The sequence below is a fragment of the Halichoeres trimaculatus genome, unplaced genomic scaffold (genome assembly GCF_033239565.1).
Source record: "Halichoeres trimaculatus isolate MK-OKI-2021-1 unplaced genomic scaffold, fHalTri1.1 fHalTri1_scaffold_14, whole genome shotgun sequence".
In the NCBI taxonomy this organism is placed as follows: Eukaryota; Metazoa; Chordata; class Actinopteri; order Labriformes; family Labridae; genus Halichoeres; species Halichoeres trimaculatus.
Window position 1 is genome coordinate 150001 of NW_027437192.1, and position 10000 is coordinate 160000.

The following is a 10000-nucleotide window of genomic DNA, read 5'->3' on the forward strand; positions in this document are numbered from 1 at the left end:
GAGGCTCCTCCCCCAGCTTCCTCACCTGGTCCTTGTACAGTTCAAATTGCTGATGTAACTTCCTGAGGGGAGGTCAGAGGTCAACATTTGGTTACACAGTGGCTGTCAGCTTTTCCAGTTTGTACCCGTGGTTTGAAAAATACAGCCTGAGTAACAGAGAGTGGCAGAGGATCCTGACAGAGCGTGTGATGTTCATTTACTGAAACGTCTGATGTGTTCACAGTTTGTCCCTGAAACAGACGTGTGTCTGTACAAGGATAAACACGCTGTTTGTGTCCAAATGTCCTCAAAAAAACAACAAAACAAACTAACGTGGCTTTAGATCCCCCGCTACAATCAATACTCTGTGCTACCAGGAGCAGCTAACATGAGATGCTAACAGAATCTCTACCAGGAGCAGCTAACATGAGATGCTAACAGAATCTCTACCAGGAGCAGCTAACATGAGACGCTAACAGAATCTCTACCAGGAGCAGCTAACATGAGATGCTAACAGAATCTCTACCAGGAGCAGCTAACATGAGACGCTAACAGAATCTCTACCAGGAGCAGCTAACATGAGACGCTAACAGAATCTCTACCAGGAGCAGCTAACATGAGATGCTAACAGAATCTCTACCAGGAGCAGCTAACATGAGATGCTAACAGAATCTCTACCAGGAGCAGCTAACATGAGATGCTAACAGAATCTCTACCAGGAGCAGCTAACATGAGACGCTAACAGAATCTCCAACAGGAGATGTGACCAGAATGGCTAATAATGCTAATGGAAGCTAGCCAGTGGCACTATTTACTAGTTGCTTTGATGAATATTACCATTAGTATCGTTGTTATTGATATTATCATTATTGATAATTGTTGTTATTGATAACATCATAATTGATAATTGTTGTTATCATGTTGTACGGACATCCGGCTCTGACTCTTACTCACGTCTGTGATTGGTCATCACTGGGACTTTTAACCTGCAGAGCTTCAGAAACGTTGGCAGCAACATTATTGACCAACTGACTCAACCCCGAAAACGGATTCCACCTGTCCAGGTTACAGAGACAATCAGCTGACAGGAAGTACACTGGCTCAGTAAAGTCTGCAGGACGTGGTTCACTGAGTGGAAGTAGTTGAATCAGGGGGTACGGGATTAAAAGGAAAGAACAGGTGCACTTTGGGAAATGTTGTTTTCACTCTGGTACTTACGAGGTGGCTGGAGGCTCTGACTCTCCCTGATCCCTGCAGATGAATGATGAAGACGATGGTGACAGTGATGAAGATAAAGTTAATGATAAAGTGTTTGTGATGATGACGATGATGATGACAAAAAAATATGTAGAATAAACATAAAAAGACAAATAATATTGAACTAAAGATAAAAGATGAAGTTTTTGGATAGACTCTTTAAACTCGATCAGTCAGCCATGAAACGTGCAAGAGAAATTTAAGCTCCGCCCACAGCGTCATTTTTAACTATAAGGAAATCTCTTTAGGTAAATGGTTGGTCTGCCTCATGACTCACTAACTAACTAACTAACAAAGTAACCAGCCAAGCAAAACACCAACCATCAGCACAGCCAACCAACAGCCTGAACGTTAGCTCCATGTCAAAAACACAAAAAACTAAAGTTCCCTGAGTGTCCACTAGAGTCTGGGTGGTGTTGGTGGTGTTTGGGCCTTTAGGAGATCAGTTCCTGTAAATATTACTCATCATGTGTCTGCGACCTTTATCACACTCAGGTTTACACCCAGGCACGTGCTAACCTGTTAGCATGTTAGCACACATGATGAGCCCACAGGTTTTGTCCGCACTTTTTAAAAAACAGGTAACTGTTTAAGGGAACGGTTACCATGGTAACACAGAGGTTCTGGTTCTGTTAATTAAGGCAGCTGCCGCCTCACATCCTCAAAGACCGGTTCATCCTGGTCTGAGACAAGGACAGTCTGAGACCACCAACCCTAACATGTTCACACACACACACACACACACACACACACACACACACACACACACACTGTCTGATGTCACCACTCTTACAGTGAATTGAGTTTAACCTGTGTGTGCTGCAGCTGCTTGGTTTTGTTTTGAAATGTTTGGACTTGTGTTTCTCAGCCCGATGCTGATCAGCACAAATCGATCACCCCCCCCCCCCCCCCCCCCCCCCCCTTACTTGAGCATGCTCTGTTCCTTCTCCTCCTCCTTCTTCTGTCTCTCCATCACAGACAGGATGATGCTCCGCTCCTCCTCCGTGAGATGACTCAGGTCCGGCAGCCCCGGACCCGAACCCGGCTCTGGACCCGGACCGGGCCCAGCGGGCGATGCGGACATGCTGACGGTGAGCCGCTGAGGGAGAAGGACGCAGTCAGAGTGGACCCTGACCACGTGACGCTGCAGCGTGTCACTAACGATGATGATGATGATAATAACAATAATAACAACATGAGGAGGAGCAGGAGGAGGAGGAGCAGGAGCAGGAGCAGGAGGAGGAGGAGGAGGAGGAGCAGGAGGAGGAGGAGGACGGAGAGGATGCAGCTCTGTGTCCGCGCTAATGCCCTTAACGCCGGGCACAGCAGCGGTCAGAGAGCCGCTGCCTGGAGCCATCATCACATCCTGAAACACACCTGTTTACCCCCCCCTCCACCCATCCCTCCACCCCTCCATTCATCCCTCCCTCCATCCCTCCCTCCATCCTTCCCTCCATCCTTCCCTCCGTCACTCACCGACCGGCGCAGCGGCGTCCTCTCCTCCTCACTCCGCCGTCATGTCGCCTCCTCCAGGGGTCAGCGGCGGCGGCTCCGGTCGGCTCGTCCTCCCGGCAGCTGCTCTCATCCTCCCCGGAGCTCCGGCCTCCTGCGCGGCCTGCAGGTGTCTCGGGGTCTTGGTGCAGGTCTTGGGTTATCCTCGGTTATAAATAATGGACGCAGCAGCAAAGGAGGAGACGGAGAGCAGAGGATCAGCGCAGCCTCCATTGGCTGACGAGCGAAGGGGCGGAGCCACGGTGTGACGGAGTTACGCACAGCGTAGATCAGCTGGTCAGTGTTTGTGTGTGTTTGTGTGTGTTTGTGTGTGTTTGATGGGGGGGGCTAAACATAGAGCTGCACCAAATATAGAAATACACACACAGAGCGAGTCCTCACACACCTGTGTGTTCACACCTGTGTGTTCACACCTGTGTGTTCACACCTGTGTGTTCACAGCTGAAACATGAAGAAAAAAACACAAACAGGTCAGAGCAGCCTGACCCAGCTCTGTTTGTTGTTGTTTTTGTTTGTGTTTACAGACTGTTCCTCCTCCACTCTCTCACTGAGGCTGAGGCTGCTGGACGAGCTCCTCTGACAGACACCAGGGGGCAGTGTTCTGGGGGTTCAGGGTCCGGTCCACTGAAGTGTTCTGGGGGTTTAGGGTCTGGTCCACTGACACCTGGGGACTTTTAGGACCAGGACCAAACCCTGGATGCACACACTGATCACAGGGTTTAACTCAGGATCAACGATTGGACAAGAGCTCTGTGATGTCATCATCTGGTCATGTGACCGTTGAAGACTTAGGGGATCAGCGTCTAATACCACAGAAGAAGACTCACACTCACAGAGCATGAACAGACGACCAGCTGATAGATTATTGATCACTGATCGACAGATGAGGCTGAGTGTGTGCGCTCTGGTTCTGGCTTTCTGTGTGACTCTGCACAGGGTCCACTGCAGTCTACCTGTCCTCACACCTGGACCACCTCAGCTGCAGGTAGGACAGGTGCAGCCTGGGAAATTCAGAGTGCGTGAAGCAGAGGGATGATTCATTTCTCTGTGAGGACAAAGGACAGGTGAGAGGACAGGTGAGAGGACAGGTGAGAGGGGGACAGGTGAGAGGACAGGTGAGAGGGGGACAGGTGAGAGGACAGATGAGAGGACAGGTGAGAGGACAGGTGAGAGGGGGACAGGTGAGAGGACAGATGAGAGGACAGGTGAGAGGACAGGTGAGAGGGGGACAGGTGAGAGGACAGGTGAGAGGACAGGTGAGAGGACAGGTGAGAGGTGTAGGAGAAAGGAGGAGGAGAAGGAGGTGTTTAAAGTGCTCTTCAAATTGATAATCAGTCATTTACCTGACTCGTTGTTTACCTGTTGATGTTTGTGACACAGGTGTCAGTCTCCATGGACTCGGGCTCAGACTCGTCTCTTAGGACAGAGCGTCTCAGAAGACTTCCTGGACTCTGTCGGCGGCTGAAGAGACGCAGAGTCACTGTGCTGGTAATGATCTGACCTGAGTCCTGGTTCAGTCCGTGTTTGTACCTGAGCCGTCCTCACGCTAAGCCCCGCCCCCCCTGTCTTCCACAGTGTAACCTGGAGAAATACTGCTGGAGGGGGCGTGGCCATGAGTTGAACCGTAGGTGGAGTCTGGAAGCCCGTTCTGGCCAGGTGTGTGTGTGTCCTCGAGGATCCAGGTGTTCACGATTCTTTGTCCACAGTCTCTGATCAACGGGACTGAGACAGGCTGTAGTGAGACAGGTCCACCAGAGGGGGCGCTGAAGCTCCACCTGCGCAGTTTAAACTCTAATAAACAATCTCATTCAAAAACATCTGTGGACAGCACTGTTGTTCATGTTTGATGGTGTGTACACACACACACACACACACACACACACACGCACACACACACACACACACACACACACACACACACACACACACACACACACACACACACACACACACACACACACACACAAACAGGAAAAAAAAAACACAATGAAAGGTTTTTGGGCTAACCTTTGTGTTACCTCTTCACTATTTAACTGAAGCTGTTTATTCTACCTGAAGATAAAAGTAAATCATAATAAATAACTCACCTGACACTAAAAAACTCTCACCTGTTGACATTAAAAATGATCAGTATTTCTCACCTGTTGATAATAATGTAGAATAAGTTATTATCACCTGTAGATTATAAGAAACAATAACTAACTCGCTCTCCTCTGTTTGAGTTGGTTTCTGTTCGTCTCTAAACTCAGTTTGTGTAGAGGAACAGCCTGGCAGTAGTCCTGGAGCTTCATCAGACCTCTGCGTGATAAATGAACAGGAGTGGGCTCCCTGTGTCGGAATAATAATAACAATAATAATAAGGAAAATAATAATAATAATAATAACAATAATAATAAGGAAAATAATAATAATAATAATAACAATAATAATAATAATAACAATAATAATAAGGAAAATAATAATAATAATAATAACAATAATAATAAGGAAAATAATAATAATAATAACAATAATAATAATAATAATAATAATAATAATAATAATAATAACAATAATAAAGTGTTTTTTCTCACTTTAGTGTCCCTGCTTTAACCGTTTCCGTCTCTCTGCAGCGGAAGTGGTTTTATTTTGAAAAGCTCTACCGGAAACGTTCCCTCAGCGGAACCTTTGAGTGGAGCCTGTCGGATTCGGGTCTCGGACTGGTCGGGTAAAGGCGGTCGGTGTCGTGAACTCAGTCCGGTAATCGGTAAAAGGTGAGTTTTAACGGCCTGTCTGTCTGTTTCCCGGTCAAAGATGGCGTCTGTTAGCCGGTAAATGCTCCTAGTTATCGTTAGCGTGTGGAAAGGCTAGCTGCTAACGGGCTAACCAAACTCATGACGACATTAATTCGTCATGAGTTTATTATCCCTCAACTGTTAATTACACTTTGCACAGTGACGTCAGACTCCGGGGTCTCTGGTTGTATGTGTGACGCCATTTTGCCGTTTAATGTTTGAACGTAATGCTCACCTGCGCTGTACACGTTAGCTTAGCATGCTATGGCTTGTTATTGTGTTATACACAGCGAAATGAATGACGTAACGACGTAACAACGTGTTCTTGGGTGTAATAAATTCCTTATTGGTTCAATGAAGAATCAGAAATATTCTGTCTTTGTCATCATCACTGTTTATGTTGTAATTGTTGTTGTTGTTGTTGTTGTTGTTGTTGTTAGCTTACACTGACTGCCAACAGAAACCTGCCTCGACCTGCTGTGATGACGTAACACTATGCGTCATGTGATGCAGCGTGTAAACAAAGCCATCGATCATGGCCGCCCAAAGTCTCCTCTGGGTTCCAAATCTGACCACACCCCCTTTTATCTTCCAGGTGTTCCTCACCTGGAGACGGGCAGATATACTGAGGACAGGGTCCTGGTCCAGAGACCGTCAGTGAAGCGTCTCTGGTTCTTGTGGTCTCATAGTGGCGTGTTCCTGCTGGAGGACTCGGCTGATGGAGAGTGACTGTCGGATCCCGGTAGCCTGCTGTCGGCCCAGGGTCCTGGTCCTCCACGCCCTGTTTTGGGGCCTCGTGTCCCTCAGGTCAGTACCTGTCCCTGCAGGACCGGGTGGGTTAGTGGTGGTTGCTCTGTGAACTGAGGTTCTGTGTGTTTCAGGGTGTTTGGAGCGGCGCTGCTGAGTGATGACAGAACCTCAGGTACTGATGGACAGATTTAGAGTTTCTGTTTGTGTTACCCAGCGTGTCTCAGTCTGACCTCAGCCTGACCTCTGACCTTCTCCTCCTGCAGCACCAAAGGCTCACATCGCCCCCTGCTGGCTGCTGGAGGACTTTGTGGTGACTGCAGAGTGTGCCCAGTGTAACGCCTTCCAGACGGTGAGATCAGCTGGTTTGTGGAGCGCTTCAATCAGCTGCTTTCACGGCGATGTTTGTGTGTGACTGATGGTTGTTGTGTTTCAGAGGTCGTGGTCAGCGTGTGAAGCCACGGGATACGTGGAGAGAATCAACTGCACACTCACCAACCGGGACGAGTACAAGAGGTCAGAGGCCACCAGACTTTATCAGGGTTCCTACAGGTCCTGGGAAACCTGGAACATGATCCACTTATTTTCCAGTCAGGGCAAACATGACGAATCAGAAAACAGTCAAACCTAAAAAATGATTGATCCTCGACGCCTCGTGAGGGAAACAGTTGATGACACGCATGTCTGTCGTCACCTCAGCTTCTGAACACGGTTAAAGCACAGAGCTCGACCTGTAGGTGGCGCAGCGCCTCACGTGACGCCACCAGCCGGTCACGTTTGCATTTCCACTGAGAGCAGAGCGCAGTGCTTCGGTTGACTTTGTTGTTAGATGTAGCACGTGTCAGACGCTGTGGAGGAGTTAGCACCTGGAGATAAACGGAGGAACCGTGAGGCGAAAGTGTGCAGGTATCGGTCTGTGTGAGGTTTTCCTCCCCGCAGGCTCAGGCTCCTCCCCGTCCTCCGCTGAGTGACGGGCAGGGGAGCAGAGAGGAGTCATGGTGGGAGCGTGGATCACTGAGTTGGCTGTGTCTATCTCTGAACAGAGCAGAGGAGCTTGAAGCTAGTCCCACTTCACAGGTAGTCTTCATGGACTGGTGTGGCACACTGGTTTTATTTTCTGCCAACAGAAACAGGAAAGAGTTTTTGTTAGAAAGACGTTGTTTTGTTTTATTTGGACCTTCAGCATAAAACTTGATTTAGATTTTTAGTTAAATTCATGAGGGTTTTTGTTTTGCTCGGCTGTGTTGGCAGTTACTTTGATTTCCACTGTCTGAGAGAAGCAGGTGCTGGATGTGTGAAGTAAACTGAACCAAAGGAAACAGGTTTTCAGTGATTTATTGTAGGTACACAGATGTTTTCAGAGGAAGAGCAGCAGAGAGAGTCTGTAGCTACGGTCTGTGGGTGTGTTTGTATTATTCTGAGTTTATCAGATGAAGTTTTGAGTAATCTGTGACTGTCTTTAACTAAATGAGCATCTGTTGCTCCTCTTCTGCTCTGAGCATTCACCAACACACCAGATGATCAACTCTACTTCAGAGGAGATCTACCGAAAGCTGCTTCTGGACAAGACAGTTATAGCACCACCTACAGGCCTGGGATGCTTACTACAGCTGTTTTCAGTCCCTCAGTGTTTCTGAGTAAACGCAGATTTTTTTCACTGCGTTTTAGCGTTTTCAGATGAAACTTTGTCACGTGAACCTGTTCGGAATGAGCTGAGACCAGGGGGGTATTCCACGAAGCTGGCTAAAGAAGGCTGGGCTATCGCCGGTAAGCGTGGCTTGAATAAGCTGCCACTTCAATCTTAGCTGCAACTCGTTCCACTAACGAGGCTCAGCTGATTTTCAGAGACGCTTATTCAAGCCAGGCTGATCCAAGCTGCAGCTAAGCGCGCGTCCGCGGTAGATAAAAAGCCCCGACGTGTCGATCGTCGAAATGACCAAATCATGTCAAAACCGAGAGCGGAGACGTCTCCCTCAGCGGAGAAAACACTCCTCATGGAGTCGCATGATGACTACAAAGTGAAAATCACATAAAAGGGTGACACGGTGGCAATTAACAAAGCCAGAGACGCTGCTGGTTCAGGAATATCATGCTTCTGTGTCAAATCAACACTGACTGTTTCTGCTGAGTTTGATGACCTTTTTCTTCTCACTCTGAAGCTCCTCACACTGCTGTGGCCCAGAGGAGATTGATCTTGATTAAATTAAAGCTTTTCATATATATAGGCCTATATACTTCATGGGGTGATGTTTCATCAAACACTGACTAAAACAGCAGAAAAAGACATGTAGATGAGATGTCATTTTTTTTCATTAGAGATGATTCAGCTGTCAGATGAGATGTGTCAGTGATACAGTGCCCTATATTTAAATAAGGAGGAAGACACAAAGTTATGTCACCATGTGGAATCACCTTTACATTATCATCATGATCAGAACGGACCGCCGATAAAGGAATGTATTTCTATGGAAAACTGTGGCTGTTGTCACCTTTTATATCATAAGACAATTTGTGCCTTTATTCTGTTATATGTTGACTGTACTTTCAGGGTGACAGAAGAAAGAAAATCAGATCATTTTAAATAGTTACCACAAGTGGGATCGAGCCCACGCCGCAATCAAAGCATGGATCACCGTACGTCTGTGTCCTACTCTCTAACCACTCAGCCACTGACTTTCCTGCTTACTGAAAGACAGTCTAGTATCTGACATGTCTTGATTCACGGTTATTCCAGTCTAGTATAACTGGGGCGGTTCACCTGTCAAAGGATCACGCAGGTGTCCTAAAGCGAGCTCAGGGAGGACGGAAACCTCCCGTGGAGCTGAAGGACAAAAGCTTGCTTGATCTTGATTTTCAGTATGAATACTGACCGTCAAATCGGAGCCTCACGATCCTTCTGACTTTTTGGCTTTTAAGCAGGTGTCAGAAAAGTTACCAAAAGGTCTCAGTTTATGTTTCTGAACAAGAACATCAAATATTACAGGTATAAATTAATTTAATGTGACACCTGCAGTTCACAAGGCGTCTTTTAGAAGCTTGTCAGACCTTCTCTGAGACGCAGCTAAGGTAAGCCTGACGTTTAGCCTGACCGGGACCAGGCTTGCCGCACTGGCTAATTTACCATGGTTACCAAGCCACGCTAGCCCTAAGCCTCGTTTGTGGAACCCAACTCTCGCTAAAGTTAGCGAGGCTAACCCAAATAAGCCAGGCTTTGAGCTAAGCCAGCTTCGTGGAATACCCCCCTGGTCTGTGTTCAGGTGACGGGTGGGAGCCCTGTTCAGATATCAACACTCCCAGTATATGTCCTCTACCTATATACTCTGAGTATGTAATCTGAGTATGTAATCTGAGTATGTAATCTGAGTGTGTAATCTGAGTATGTAATCTGAGTATGTACTCTGAGTATGTACTCTGAGTATGTACTCTGAGTATGTAATCTGAGTGTGTAATCTGAGTATGTAATCTGAGTATATACTCTACATATGTACTCTGAGTATGTACTCTGAGTATGTAATCTGAGTATATACTCTGAGTATGTAATCTGAGTATATCCTTGCCTTCTGTCCCTGCAGCTGTCGCTCGGCGGTGATGGAGGAACATCTCTTCTGGAAGTTCGAGGCGGCCATGTTGGCTCTGATGACCTTGTTTGGCGTCCTCGTGGTCGTCCGTCAGCGTTCTCTGGATCGTCTGGCCTCTGAGAAAGTTCGTCGCCAGATTGAATCCATCTAGGA

The 10000-nt window shown here is 47.4% G+C and overlaps 3 protein-coding genes across 5 annotated transcripts in view; 2 read left to right on the forward strand and 1 right to left on the reverse strand.

Moving 5' to 3' along the window:
* Positions 1–2986, reverse strand: part of rims2b (regulating synaptic membrane exocytosis 2b) — a 40987-nt gene extending 38001 nt beyond the window's left edge. Inside the window, exons 1-5 of one of the 2 annotated variants that reach the window (XM_074686064.1) lie at positions 2713–2986; positions 2163–2335; positions 1198–1230; positions 934–1035; positions 1–62 (exon numbers count right to left, since the gene is read on the reverse strand). The exon at positions 1–62 is cut by the window's left edge and continues 149 nt beyond it. In XM_074686064.1, the coding sequence (XP_074542165.1) occupies positions 1–62; positions 934–1035; positions 1198–1230; positions 2163–2320 (355 nt within the window). In that variant the 5' untranslated portion in view covers positions 2321–2335; positions 2713–2986. The remainder of the gene's footprint in view (positions 63–933; positions 1036–1197; positions 1231–2162; positions 2336–2712) is intronic. The other variant, XM_074686065.1, reaches the window with a different exon arrangement.
* Positions 2181–4549, forward strand: LOC141802533 (uncharacterized). Its single transcript, XM_074686066.1, has 4 exons — positions 2181–3024; positions 3273–3733; positions 4129–4236; positions 4324–4549. Exons 2-4 carry the CDS (start codon positions 3587–3589, stop codon positions 4459–4461), a joined length of 393 nt encoding a protein of 130 aa, XP_074542167.1. The 5' UTR covers positions 2181–3024; positions 3273–3586; the 3' UTR covers positions 4462–4549.
* An 818-nt stretch (positions 4550–5367) lies between these two features.
* jtb (jumping translocation breakpoint) overlaps positions 5368–10000 on the forward strand; it is a 5465-nt gene continuing 832 nt past the window's right edge. The window contains exons 1-6 of one of the 2 annotated variants that reach the window (XM_074687596.1): positions 5368–5501; positions 6118–6329; positions 6404–6444; positions 6536–6621; positions 6706–6785; positions 9842–10000. The exon at positions 9842–10000 is cut by the window's right edge and continues 831 nt beyond it. In XM_074687596.1, coding sequence (XP_074543697.1) covers positions 6241–6329; positions 6404–6444; positions 6536–6621; positions 6706–6785; positions 9842–9998 — 453 coding nt within the window. In that variant the 5' untranslated portion in view covers positions 5368–5501; positions 6118–6240 and the 3' untranslated portion in view covers positions 9999–10000. The remainder of the gene's footprint in view (positions 5502–6117; positions 6330–6403; positions 6445–6535; positions 6622–6705; positions 6786–9841) is intronic. The other variant, XM_074687597.1, reaches the window with a different exon arrangement.